The following is a 14590-nucleotide window of genomic DNA, read 5'->3' as shown; positions in this document are numbered from 1 at the left end:
CCTGATCTCACGGGTGAGGAACTCTTTATCCCATTGAGATAGTGCTGAACGTGTTAAATTGCTGAGCCGGTGACACCATCAGTCTAGAAAAGGTCAATCAAACTCATCCACCCCAAGCTCCCCCACAGGCTCCTCTGGCAAGTCCTTCAGCAGCCGCCCAGCTTGGAACTTGCAGCCAACAGCCACGTGAACCAGAAGCTCCATGTTTAGGCAGCCACGGATGAGAAGAGCAGGTCTTCAGAACCCAGCATTAGAGCTGACCAAGCAGTGAGTTCCCCATCACTGGAGGCATTCAAGGAGGGCCTTTATAACCACCTGGTGGGGACGTTGAGAAGGTCGCTCAGGCAGCTGATGGAGCTGGATAAGATGGTTGTAGGGGTCTTCTAGCCTCCAAATTCGATGACTCCCTTCTTTCTAGGTCTTATTAATCAGTGAAACTATAAGTGGAGCTAACACACTGACTCCAGCAGCTCGTTCTTGTCTTCCTTCTCTACTCCGTGAACTCTCTGAATCAGAGTAGCTTGCTGAGAAATTTACAAAGTCCAGCTGATGGTTGTTGAGTCCAGCCCGTCCTGATGCGGGAGTGACAACAGTCCCAAGTCCCAGGGGTGGAGAGAGCTTAAGCCAGGCCTCGGTTGCTGTACCTTCAGCTGCTCTCAAGCCCAGAATCCTACCTGTTGGCCACCGTCTGTGTAGACAGGACTGATTTGCTTAAGAGGAAGCTCTTCCATCATAGGAAGCTCTGGAAGGTCAGAGGCTGTCTACCCTTTCCTCCCTTCCCTTCCACTGTGCCTCTGCTCTTTTTCCCAAGCGTAAAGGTGTCTGGGTACAGGTGATGCATCCCTAAGGTACCTACCCAAGAGTAGGTCCCAATAAGAAAGAGCAATCTTGATCAGTCCTAATTTAGCACCTGGCCCAAACACCGTCACCTCTTCCTTTGTACTTAAACAGCTCCTTTCATCCAACAAGTTCAAAGCTGTCTAACAAAATAAAGCCATTTATTCTTGCACCACCATGTTCTTCCCATGTAAGGAGAGGGAGAGAAGGTGAGTCATTCGGTGATGCAGGGATTCTTCTCGTGACATGAAATGAGTCAGTGGGGCCCCAAGACGATGCTTCTTAAGTTCATAGCCAATGCCCTGACCGTCATCTATAATTAAAACATTAGCTTTGATGAGACATTGCTTGCGTGTGTGTGCGTGTATGTGTGAAGTGGTTTGGGTTCCTGGGAAGAAATGCTGAGTAAAGGGGATGATTATGCTTGGGGAGGTACCATCATGACCATCATCACTACCGTCACCGCCACCACAACTATCCTGTTCATCATCATCACCATCACCATCATCGTCATCATCACCACCATCAGCACCACACAGCTTCATCATCATTGCCATGGACGCTCCCATTCACCGGGCTCTTACTATGAGCCAGGCGCTGATCTAAGTTAGGGATAAGTTTATATACATATACTCATTTCACCTTTACAGCAATCTGATGAAGCCAAGGTTATTGTTATCTCCATTTTGCAGATGAGGAATCAAGGCTCAGAAAAGTTAAGCAACGTGCCCAGTTCACACAGCTACTAGATGGGGAAGCCAGGGTTCAGATCCAGGTAGTCTGCCTCTAGCAGCTGTTCTTTCAACCACTGTGCTTTACAGAGGCCAAGTCTCAGACTGTGTCAGTAGGATGACAGAACCATCATCACCCCAACGTTTTGATTCTTTTTCCTTGCATGAAATAAGAGAGTGTTTATGCCAGAGAATTCTTTCATGTCTGAGAATTGATGCCATGAAGGCTGGTGCAAAGAATGAACGTTCTATGGTATCTGAAAATAGCATGAGGACCCTGGCAATTAAAAAAAAAAATCTCAATAATATTATATTTTATTTATTTTTTTTAACATCTTTATTGGAGTATAATTGCTTTACAATGTTGTCTTAGTTTCTGCTGTATAACAAAGTGAATCAGCTATATGCGCACGTATATCCCCATATCCCCTCCCTCTTAAGCCTCCCTCCCACCCTCCCTATCCCACCCCTCTAGGTGGTCACAGAGCACCGAGCTGATCTTCCTGTGCTATGCGGCTGCTTCCCACTAGCTAGCTATTTTACGTTTGGTAATGTATATATGTCAATGGACCCTGGCAATTTTAATGGTGGGGAATCATCAAAGAAGGCCAGTCCACCCTCTGTCATTACTATGACCACTTTGTCCATTGAGGAAGAGAAGAAGAGAAACAGTCAGAACCCCTTATGTGTGTTCATCATTTCACCATTTACAAAGCCCTTTCATATGTGTTATCCAATTTGAGCCCCTCACCCCCAAACCCTGAGAGAGACAGAACAGACTTCACAATCCCCATTTTGCAGCGGAAAAAGTTCAAGGTTAGGGAGGTGAAATGAACTCCGCCCCCCCAGTCTTACAGCTGGTCTCACTCAAGCCCAAGTCTTCTCATTCCCGGCCCGTTGCCCTTTACCTGCACCAAATTGCTAAGGACTTTGCTGGATAAAACTTCCTGTTCAGACCCGCTCTCCAAGGCTGGCGTGAGGTAATTGAGACGGATTTTGCAGGGCCCAGGAATCTCCTCGAGGATAATCTTTCTGGTGTTTCCTCCCACCCTGCAATGTCCTCCCCACCCAACCACATAGCAGGCTGAGCTTCTGGCCTTTGGTTATCTCCTGGCCTTCCTCAGCAGAGGCACCCCCTTTAGCCTAGTTTTTGTACCCAAATCTCCCTTATCTCCCTGACCCCTTCTCCCACCCCTGGTTTTCGGACATCCTAAACATGTGTCTTGGTCATTCACATTGGCTCCAAGGCCCTCCACCAAGATCCCTCTACCCCCATTAGCTCTCTCTGATCCTGAGGGTGGAGGACTGTGTCTACTCACCAGCAGGGTCACATGTCACCTCCGTTTCTCTCCACTAGTCTCATTCCCTTTTCTAGAAAGAGGAAACTCTTTCACTTGCTTGACTTAGCATTGCCTCTTTTCTTTCTGCCGCCCCACACCCCAACCCTGGAAGCCTCTTTCACCTGCTTTGAAACTCACCTTAACGACCACAGATCCTACGGGGATCCTGCAGGGCCACCACCCTGTGGACTCCAAAGCAGCAAGAACCAGTATCAAAGTAGCTCATTACCAGGTTTGGTTGAAGAAAAGATTCTTAGAGGGATTAGGACTCTAATGAGATCAGTTGTTTGAATCCTACCTCTGAGTCACCTAGAGAGTGGAATCACGAATAAATCTCCTTTGGGGGACAGGGAGATAATCTGAAATGGCCTCATCCCTCACCTCCTGGCTGAGAATCATGAACTGGGTTGAAATGGCCTGACTGGAGTTTGCGGCAGGGATGGGTGTGGGAAAAATGGGAGGGGGGGAAGGAAGGAATTATTTTTCTTCAGAGGGGAGGTGAAGGGCTCAATTATATTACTTTGCGTTAGAGTTGGTCCACAAGGCTGTCTGCTCAGCAAGACTGAGAGCATGTCATCTTCCTCTCCCCCACCAGCATCCCCCCCCGCCCCCATCCCCCCCCCCCTGCCCCGTCCTGCTGTCCTGGAACTATGCCAGGCGCTTGGTAGAAATTCAACAAATGATTGCTGTCCTTAATGTCATATATACAGTTTTCTAATTACATTAAATACAAACATATTTCCAAACAACCATCTCACACCTTTTAAATATCTCACTTCCTTATCTTCTTGTTATTTCTCATATATTTTGGAGACCCATTTTAGCCTGAGTTATTCATAAACATATAATCTACTAAGGGAACTGTGATTCTTCTGTTTCAATTTTGTCCCATGCCCAGCATGGAGAAGTTGCCCATTAGATGTATTCTGAAAAAACTGAACTAAATAAAAAAGTGGATTTGATAGTCCCTTGTTTGCTCAGTTTCTCTCTGAATGAATCAAATTTGCAAGTATTTCAATTAAGAAATAAGAGAGTGCATGAAGTCTACTCCTAATATGTGCGGGGACATGGAGACCTTATAACCCCATGGTCCCCATCTTCCCCACTAATTCAAGAAGCAAATTGACTCAAGCCTATTGATCGTCTGAAAACATTGCAAGAAAGCAGCTAGATTTACAAGGGATGGTAGCATTATGTTTACTTACAAGCCATTTCATCTGCTGTCTTGCCCCTGAATTCTTGGGCCATTCACCTTCTGCAGGGAAAAAAGGCATCTCCAGAGAAGCCGGCAGGTGACAAGTGTAACCTGTTCTTTGCTGCGTCTTCTGTGTGGTTGCCGATTGGCCGTGACCTGAAGCCGTGCTGGCCAGACTACCCCTGTTCCTTTCTTCCTCTCTCCTCCCCACACTCTTATCATTCAGGAACAGGTAGCAGTGCCTCTTTGTAACGTTTTGCATCCTGGGTGTAGACAGCAGTGCATTTCTCAGCCACGAACAAATCTCAGACTGGATTGTGGAGGTAATGCTCTGGTCTGGACATCTTGGAACAATGCCATTTCTGTCTGAGGCCTCAGAAGCTGTGGTCCCACGTCTGTAGATCTTTTCTGAGTCTTCATTTGCATCCTGCAGAACACTCCGCAGGGGGAACCGCTCTTCTGTGCATCTATTCAGGGTGTCCTGGCTACGTCTCAGCTTTCCACCTGTAGCTTCCCTCACTTGAAGGTGGGCTAGCTTCGTCTGATCAGCACGGCCTAGCGAGCTCCTGAGGATCCCGTCCAGGCTTCTTCCTTGCCTCTTCTTCGTATTATCTCTCTTATTAAACACACCTCTCCCTGTTTCCATCTCTCCCCATTTCTCTGCTCTCTCTGCATTGTACGCAAAGTCTCTTTTTGCTTTTTTGTCGACCCAATCCTTGAATCTTCTCATACTTAGAACCTAAACATTCTCCTTTGCTTAAAGTCTCCATGTTGCTACACTGGCCAATCAGTAGATAAGACCGAAGAGCTTGGAGGACGCTGCTGGTATTTAGTCTGTGCTCCCTGGGCAGGGAGGAAGGACTGCGGAAACCGCGACTTGCTGGAAAGCCAGTGCTTTGGAGCAGGCCGACAAGAGCTGGGAAGCAGGAGGCCTGTGCTGTTCCCTAGGAGCGAATGCCCATCAGTCTGATTCCCAGGGTCTTTTCCATTTGTCCCAAGCCCGGATGAGTGAGACAGGAGCTCCTAGCCTCGCGTCCTTTCTCCGGGACGTCTCAGTGATGCCTGCCCACCTATTTCTCCCCCTTTAACTGCCTTGGAGGAAAACAAAGAGACTTTGATTTTATTTTAAGCCTGGAGCTTTTGGTCTGAATGGCGTTATAATAAGCAGCGATAATGGTGTTGGAGAGGGTGGATGAAGGACCTTTCATCGAAGACTTAAACAGAGCACCACGTGAATACTATCATGAAAGCTTAATGGGGAGAAGGACTCCAATAAGTTGTCAATAAAACTGTCTATGGCAGGCAGCCAAAGCCGCAGTGGCGTTTGGGGTGCGGCTCCCCAGGGTGCAGGTGGTACCTGGTGGTGCCTATAATTATGCAACTTCTGTATGTTCAGAACTTTGGTCACCCCTTCCTCAGACCTTCTGGTGCCTTCCTTCACCTCCCAAATCAACCCTAAACGACTCCAAGCTTGCCTTGCAAAATCCCCTGCCTAAGCTGTGTCTCCTCATTTTCTCTCCAGGGCGCCCAGGTCCTTGGATTCAATGATATGACCACCACCCCGCCCCACCCCTTGGTATTTTTCAACCTTTGGTTCTTAAACCAGATTGCATGTAACACAGCAAGGCTGATGGTGGGAGCCTAGGAGAGGATACGGGGCATCTTCCTGGTGTGTCGATTATACTTGGAGGATTGGGCAAAACGTTAGCAAGTCTAACCGGGAATTTTAAAACATTTTATGTTAAAGCCAACACGATGTTTTCATGCTCGAGGAGGCTCCTTTGGGCTATCTCCTGACTTTTCCAGTTACCGCTCACTTTGTTCTAATGCTATGGCTACCTCATTGGAAAAGCTTGGCAAGCACGGCCTTGTTCCTTTCTCACACCTGCCTCCTGATACTTTCCTTAGATAGTTTCAATGCATTTGTCCGGATCTCTCAGCCTGCATTTTTTTCAGCCTTCTTTCTAAATGATCTCTTCTTTCAGAATCTTCCTTGTTCTCAAACTAATTATCAAAGCCTCTATCTTTAAAATTCCTCTCCAGTCCTTTTAAAAACTTTTTATTTATTAAAAAAATTAGTTTTTATTGGAGTATAGTTGATGTACAGTGTTGTGTTAGTTTCTGCTCTACAGCAAAGTGACTCTCACACGCCTACATACACATGTATGTTATACGTACACATATATCCACTCTTTTTCTACATTCTTTTCCCATTACAGTCCTTTTAAGTGATAGGCAGGTAACATTATACAAACAGCTGTCCATCCTTCTTGGCCATGGCCCAAGTCAATCCTTATCCAGCTCAAGTCTTCAAGGCTTGGGGTGCTAAATCATTGAAGGATTCTTCTCTCAAAGGGGACGGAAAGGGAGTCTACTGCTGCCCCTTAATGCAACTTGTTCCTTGATTCAATCTTGGTCCCTCCCTGGAAATGCCACGTGTGTCAGGAGATGAGTCTGATTATGGTTTTACCAGATCACGTGACACAAAAGAATGTCATTAGATGGACTAACTCCCAATTAACAAGGGCAGATACTTGGGCTAGACCGTGTGGTCTCTTTGAAGGTCTACCGCAGGACTCTGATTTCAGGGGTGCCTAGCCTGAAGAGGAGTCCTGACTTAACAAGAAGCCAAGTAAAAACATTTATGGGACAAGGGACTCTTCTGAGGAAGACCAATAACAGATTGAAGGGAAGCCCATTTGAAAAGCAGTGAAGAAGTAAAAAGAAAAAAGACATTACATACTGTGTCCACACCCTCTGGGGATGGGGTATAAATGCTCCACAGACGCAGGAAACTCCAAAGCTCCTTGGAGAACTTGGACTCTGTCTTCCGCCGGTCACCTCACTCCCTCCATCACCATGCCTTACAGCTGCTCCCTGCCCAGCCTGAGCTGCAGCTGCTTCTCCTGGCCCTGTGTGCCCCGCAGCTGCCACGGCTCCACCCTGCCCTGGTCCTGCAACATCCCCGTCAACGTGGGCAACAGCGGCTGCCTCTGTGAGGGCTCCTTCAACGGCAACGAGAAGGAGACCATGCAGTTCCTGAACAGCCGGCTGGCCAGCTACCTGGAGAAGGTGCGCCAGCTGGAGCGGGACAACGCAGAGCTGGAGAGCCGCATCCGGGAGCGGAGCCAGCAACAAGATCCCCTTGTGTGCCCCGACTACCAGTCCCACTTAAGGACCATCGAGGAGCTCCAGCAGAAGGTGAGGGGCCTTGTTGTCATCTCTAAGCAGGGCAAGTTTGCTAGTATTCTCAATCTGTGGGAGAGAACTGTGTTTCTTGCATCTATGCCATCGTGATTCTTTCTTCCTCCTTTTATCTTCAAAAGGGCTTTTTAAGCATTTTTAAAGAAGTCGATGGTTTCATATTTATTTTCAATCCTCACTTAGCAACCTCTCATTCCCCAGATCCTTTGCACCAAGGCAGAGAACACTAGGCTGGTAGTGCAGATTGACAATGCCAAGCTGGCCGCAGATGGCTTCAGGACCAAGTGAGTTGTTCAGAATTTACACGGGTCCACTTCTTTTGTTCAATCTGTAGTGAAAGAAAAGGGGTTTCCATAGCTTACCGAACAGCAGTTCAATCCATCAGTTGCGAAGGATTCTGCAGAGGATTGGGGGGAACCAAGAAAGAAGCCACAAAAGTGGATGAGGACTCAAATCAATTTTTGAATCAATATTGGGTCTTGACTGAACCTCAAGAACCCTCTGCCTCTTGGGTCACTCATTGCCGAAAGAGGGAAGAAGAGGTGAATGGGTTTATCCAAGATCATTCTTGTCAGTCTTCAAGGTCTACCAGGTACTGCTCTGACCCTGTCCTTGTGCAGGTATGAGATGGAGCTGGGCTTGCGGCAGCTGGTGGAGTCGGACATAAATGACCTGCGTAGGATCCTGGATGAGCTGACCCTGTGCAAGTCCGACCTGGAGGTCCAGGTGGAGTCCTTGAAGGAGGAGCTGCTCTGCCTCAAGAGCAACCACGAGGAGGTGAGACCAGAAATGAGAAATGAAGAAACCTGACTCAGCTTCAGGCTGAGGGTGGCTTTAGTGATTTGGGGTGGCAGAATCAGGAATAAGACTCTTTTAAATTTCCTTCAAAAACACCAAAACTTCAGGATAAAGGAAAACATTGAGAGATGAAACCTATCCATGTTCCCAGATAAGCTGTCTTTCACTCAGAACTGGTACCTTGCTTGAGTTTCCTAGGGCACCTCCATGGGCTTGTGATTGGTTACTGAGTTGTGGGAGGAGTCCCAGCATTGCTTGTGATTGGTTACTGAGTTGTGGGAGGAGTCCCAGCATTGCTCTGATCATGCCATGCAAAGCCATTTCTCTTTCCCCTCAAAGCCAAAATATCAATCCTGGTGAACTGGAGTCTCCACTTTTTCAAAGTCTTGATGACGAATGATCTGGGGTTCCTTCTCTCTCCTGGGAGGGGCCATGCCAAGATCTTACTTGATGGCAAAAATGCTGTGACATACAATCTGAAATTATACAGCCAATTCTTTTTCTTATGAGGTCATCTGCAGACAGTCTGCAAACTGGGAAAGTTGGGCATTCATCCATCCTTGAGTGGCCCCCAAGCAAATCCTTGAGAATTTTTTTTTTTTTTGCGGTACGCGGGCCTCTCACTGTTGTGGCCTCTCCGGTTGCAGAGCACAGGCTCCGGACGCGCAGGCTCAGCGGCCATGGCTCACGGGCGCAGCCGCTCCGCGGCATGTGGGATCTTCCCGGACCGGGGCACGAACCCGCGTCCCCTGCATCGGCAGGCGGACTCTCAACCACTGCGCCACCAGGGAAGCCCGGGAATTTTTTTTGAATCCAAGTGCCATGACACAGTCATGGTGGGAAGGAGCTGAACACATGGAACGCAGACCACTTTGCCTTCTGTTGTCATAGCCGCTCCACTAAAAGGCTCTTCCGAGGAAATAGACAAACAGGACTTTGACAAGCAGTGCCATTCCTTTGGGTCCACTTTTTATTGAGGATAGTCACTCTTGCATTTTCTACATCCACAGGAAGCCAACTCCCTGCGGAGACAGCTTGGAGACCGCCTTAATGTGGAGGTGGACGCCGTCCCCACCGTGGACCTGAACAATGTGCTCAACGAGACCAGGTCTCACTACGAGGCCCTGGTGGAGAGCAACCACAGGGACGTGCAGGAATGGTTCACCAGGCAGGTGGGCCTCTCAGCACGTGGCCTCTCAGGCCCCTCGGCCCCTCAGGGCCCTTCAGACAGGGTCTGATCCTGCCTTCTCCCCTTTGGTGTTTCAGACCGAGGAGCTGAACGGGCAGGTGGTGTCCAGCTTGGAGCAGCTGCAGTCCTACCAGGCGGAGATCACTGAGCAGAGACGCACGGTCCATGCCCTGGAGGTGGAGTTGCAGACCCAGCACAACCTGGTGGGTATCGTTCAGACTCCTGGTGAGAAGGGGAGGTCGGGGAGTCAGAGGCACCAGGCTGGCCTTTGGGCCGTCCTCTCCTTAACTCTTGGAGCTTGTGACTTCTTTGCATCCTGTGGAGAAGCCCTTTCAGGAGCAGCTCTGTGACCTTCCTTACCTTCCGCACGACAGAGAGACTCTCTGGAGAACACCCTGACGGAGATGGAGGCCCGCTACAGCGCCCAGCTGGCCCAGGTGCAGTGCCTGATCAGCAACGTGGAGTCCCAGCTGGCGGAGATCAGGAGGGACCTGGAGCGGCAGAACCAGGAGTACCGGGTGCTGCTGGATGTCCGGGCCCGGCTGGAGTGTGAGATCAACACGTACCGGGGGCTGCTGGAGAGCGAGGACTGCAAGTGAGTACTCAGCTGCTGGTGTTTGGCGAAGCTATGCACATATAGGCGTACTTCTCAGTTGGACTCCAGGCAAAGATTGCATACCCTGGAGAGGAAATTCTGCCTTCACACCAGACATGCTCAAACGGAACTCAGAAAACAATGTGGCTATCATTAAAACATAAAGTGGCAGGAACTGTGTGATGTACAAACTGAAATGGCACAGTCAACTCTTTGCATTCTACTCTGATGATACTGATATGTGATCAGTGATATTTCTTACATCTTAACAATACCGTAATGTGTAGAAGTTACATTTCCACATGCTACCTTATCTGCCCTGTTACCATCAGGCAGGCAGGATCAGTATTCTCCTCATTCTATAGGTGAAGGGACTGGGGCCTGGAGAAGGTAAGTGACTTATCTAAGGTCACCAGCTAGGAATGGACGTTGCTGGGAGCTGAGACTGGAGTTTCTGAGCCTCTGTCCAGCACTTCGGACATGATATGACAGGGAGACCGTTAGCATTGAGAGTGAACTTTGCAGCACGTGAGCCTGTGACCTTCTCTGTTACAGGTCAGGCCAAGTCCCAGAGAGCAGTCCACACTTGGGGTCTCTCTGGTGTATATTACAAGCCGCCCTCAATTCGCTTTCCATATCATTCTTTTTCTCCAGGCTGCCCTGCAACCCCTGCGCCACGACCAATGCATGTGGTAAGACCATCATGCCCTGCGACTCCAGTGCCTGCACCCCGTGTGCTCCTACTGCCCGCTTCTCGCCCTGTGTCCCCCGCCCCCACTGTGGGCCCTGCAACTCCTACACGTGCTAGAGTCCAGTGGTTGCCGGAGGAGCAAGGAGGCAGGGCCCAGTGTTCCAGAGCTTTGACCTGGCCCTGGTCCATTCCACCAAATGGGCCAGAAAACACAATTGCATGGCTGGAGCTGCCCCAGGGAGGTGGTCAAGAAACTCACCCAACTCACCCAGATAATTCCCTGCCTACCCTTTCCTTCGTTGGAGACCGTTTCTTCTTAGCTAGCCCAGAGAACCCTCCCACGTGCCAGCAGTCTTCCCTTGTAACCTCCTAATAAACTTGATTTCCTTGGCAAAGCAGATGCCTTTCTCACTGGTATTCATCTGTCTCACCATGACCATCACTTGAGCACTTTATGAAAGGGCCACTTGAAAGCAGAGCCCTATAACAGCCTCACTCTTGGATATGAGAGCCTGGCAGGCAGATGGCTGGCCTGGCATCCTGACCCCACAGGTGAGGCAGGGAGGTAGGAGAGAGGGTAGGGCAGCTGCTGGGTTGCTCCATCTCCCTTTGGCCATTCCTGGATCTTCTTCCTCACCCCTCTTGACCAGGACATCTCCTAGAGCTGATTTTATCCAAATCTAAAGTGAGGAGGCATGAGCTGGGGGCTGGAAAGAGGCTCTGGAAAGCTCATCTTTTCCCAGCAGGAAGTTTTAGGTCCAGCACTGTATTATCTGGGTTACTGCTCGTTCAGGCAGCCTCAGGACCGTGCAGCAAAGGGCCCATCTGGCTTGCGTACTGTGTCCAGGACTTCCTCCTTCCTTCTGATATCCTTCCTGGGGATCGTTAGCAGCCTGGGCTACAGCTGCTCACTTCCCCTCCCCGCATCTGGGGCTCAGAGAACCCACCAACTTTTCCTTTGATACTTCCGCCTTCCTCTATTCAATCCAACCAGTGTCTGTTGGCTACCTGCTCTGTGCAGACCCTGGATGGTGGGGAGGGGAGAGGCACATAATGAAAGACACGGTCCTGGCTGCAAGTTATTTATAATTTCTTAAAAGGGATGAAACTAGTCCCCAAGCAGGGCTATTATAAGCCTAGTCCCTGGCACTGTGAACACTCAGGCTGGTGCTGCAGGAAATCTCAGAGCGCTGAAAGTGATATCAGTGTTCATCAAGAATGGGGCTCTTGGGCTTCCCTGGTGGCGCAGTGGTTGGGAGTCCGCCTGCCGACGCAGGGGACGCGAGTTCGTGCCCCGGTCCGGGAAGATCCCACATGCCGCGGAGCGGCTGGGCCTGTGAGCCATGGCCGCTGGGCCTGGGCATCCAGAGCCTGTGCTCTGTGGCGGGAGAGGCCGCAGCAGTGAGAGGCCCGCGTACCGCAAAAAAAAAAAAAAAAAAAAAAAAAGAATGGGTATCTTTCTTTAACTCTAATGAAGAGTTTCCAGAAAGGAGCACAGTCTTGCCAACACCCTGATTTTTAAAAATTTGAGTAAAATATATATAACATAAATTGACCATTTTATCCATTTTTAGTGTACAATTCAGTAGCATGAAGTATATTCATATTGTGGTGCAACTATCGCCTCTACCCATCTCTAGAACTTTTTCATCATCTCAAACGGAAACTCTGGACTCATTAAACAATAACTCCCCAACCCCCGCTGCCCTGAGCCCCTGGTGACCTCTATTCTATTTTCTGTCTATATGACCTCTATTCTATTTTCTGTCTATTTTCTGTCTATAAAGAAATGTAGGACTTCCCTGGTGGCACAGTGGTTAAGAATCCGCCTGCCAATGCAGGGGACACGGGTTCAAGCCCTGGTCCGGGAAGATCCCACATGCCGTGGAGCAACTAAGCCCACGAGTCACAACTACTGCAGCCCGTGCGCCTAGAGCCCGTGCTCCACAACAAGAGAAGCCACCGCAACGAGAAGCCCACGCTCCACAACGAAGAGTAGCCCACGCTCGCCGCAACTAGAGAAAGTCTGTGTGCAGCAACAAAGACCCAACCCAGCCAAAAAAAAAAAAAAAAAAAAAGAAATGGAATTGTATATTATTTGTCCTTTAGGGTCTGGCTTTTTTCATTGTATAACGTTTTCCAGGTTCATCCATGTTGGAGCATGTATCAGAATTTAGTTCTTTTAAAGATTTAATAATATTCCATTGTATGTATGTAATGCATTTTGCTTGTTCATTCATCATTGATGGGTATTTCGGGGCGTCTCCACCTTTTGGTTATTGTGACATGCTGCTATCAACATGGGTGTACATACATCTTCTGTTCAAATCCCTGCTTTCAATTTGTGTGTGTGCGTGTGTGTTTATGTACCTAGATGTGGAGTTACTGAATCATATGGTAATTCTATGTTTAATTTTTTGAGTAACCTCCATACTGTTTTCCACTGTGGCTGAACCACTTAACATTCCCACAAGCAATGTTCAAGGATTGCAATCTCTCCCCAATACTCATTTTCTGGTTTTTATTCTTTAAGTTGTAGGAGTTCTTTATAAATTCTGGATATGAATCCCTTATTAGGTATATGATTTGACAATATTCTCCCATTCTGTGGGTTGCCTTTTCACTCTTTTCCTTTTGTTATCTGTGCTTTTGGTGTCATCACCAAGAAATCAGTGCCAAATCCAATGTCACGAAGATTTTCTCCTATGTTTTCTTCTGAGAGTTTTATCATTTTAGCTCTGATGTTTAGGTCTATGAGTCATTTTGCAGAAAAACATCACTGAGATTTTTATAGAGATTGCATTGAATCTGTAGATTGCTTTGAGCAATATTGTTACCATAACAACATTAAATCTTCCAATCCATAAACATGGGATGTCTTTCCATTTACATACGTCTTCCTTAGTTTCTTTTGGCAATGTTTTGCAGTTTTTCAGTGTACAAGTCTTTTGCCTCCTTGGTTATGTTTATTCCTAAGTTTTTTATTCCTTCTGATGCTGTTGTAAATATAATTTTCCTTCTAATTTCTTTTTCAGATTGTTCATTCCTAGTGCATAGAAATGCAACTCCATACCTTGATTTTAACCCAGAGAGAGTAAACCCTTGATTTTAGACCTGTGTCAGACTTCTGACTTATAGAAATTTACAATAATACAGTTTTGTTTTACGCCACTAAATTTGAGGTCATTTGTGACAGCAGGAATGGGAAACTAATATAGCTCACATCTACTGAACTCAACTATGGGTTAAGCAAAATACTAGGAGCTTTTCTTAATTAATCTTACTAACAATGCTGCAAATTAAATCCATTTTACAGATGAGTAAACTGAGCCTTAGAAACATGCTTGAAATCATAGTTGGTTATTAGCAATTATGGGATTTGAACCATGTTCTCTCTATAGTTATACATAAGATATCACTATAAAGTATGGAGAATATTTAAAAAATTGGAGCAGGATGATACAATGACATGCTTCAAAGTTGTCTTCTACACACAGATTCCAGCTAATTTTTGGGAAATCTCTTTAGGACTTGGTTTTCCGGTCAATTATGAGTTGCAGTCATATAGAAGTGTGTTTTTTTTGTTTGTTTCTTTAACATCTTTATTAGAGTATAATTGCTTTACAAAGTGTGTTAGTTTCTACTTTATACCAAAGTGAATCAGCTATACAAATACATATATCCCCATATCTCCTCCCTCTTGTGTCTCCCTCCAACCCTCCCTATCCTACCCCTCTCGGTGGTCACAAAGCACCAAGCTGGTCTCCCTGTGCTATGCGGCTGCTTCCCACTAGCTATCTATTTTACATTTGGTAGTATATATAAGTCCATGCCACTCCCTCACTTCGTCCCAGCTTACCCTTCCCCCTCCCTGTGTCCTCAAGTCCATTTTCTACGTCTGCGTCTTTATTCCTGTCCTGCCCTTAGGTTCTTCAGAACATTTTTTTTTTTCAGATTCCATATATATGTGTTAGCATATGGTATTTGTTTTTCTCTTTCTGACTTACTTC

At 47.5% G+C, this 14590-nt stretch overlaps 1 protein-coding gene across 1 annotated transcript; it reads left to right on the top strand.

The window, feature by feature from the left end:
• Window positions 1-6962: 6962 nt before the first annotated feature.
• LOC307177792 (keratin, type I microfibrillar 48 kDa, component 8C-1-like) lies at window positions 6963-10697 on the top strand (the record flags this gene model as incomplete). The annotated part of the gene is made up of 7 exons (XM_079905223.1): window positions 6963-7304; window positions 7509-7591; window positions 7928-8084; window positions 9116-9277; window positions 9372-9497; window positions 9669-9889; window positions 10544-10697. 7 exons carry the CDS (start codon window positions 6963-6965, stop codon window positions 10695-10697), a joined length of 1245 nt encoding a protein of 414 aa, XP_079761349.1.
• Window positions 10698-14590: the final 3893 nt, after the last annotated feature.

The sequence above is a fragment of the Stenella coeruleoalba genome, assembly GCF_951394435.1.
Source record: "Stenella coeruleoalba genome assembly, chromosome: 19".
Lineage (NCBI taxonomy): Eukaryota > Metazoa > Chordata > Mammalia > Artiodactyla > Delphinidae > Stenella > Stenella coeruleoalba.
The sequence above is the reverse complement of the archived record's forward strand: the minus strand, read 5'-3'. Positions and strand labels throughout refer to the sequence as shown.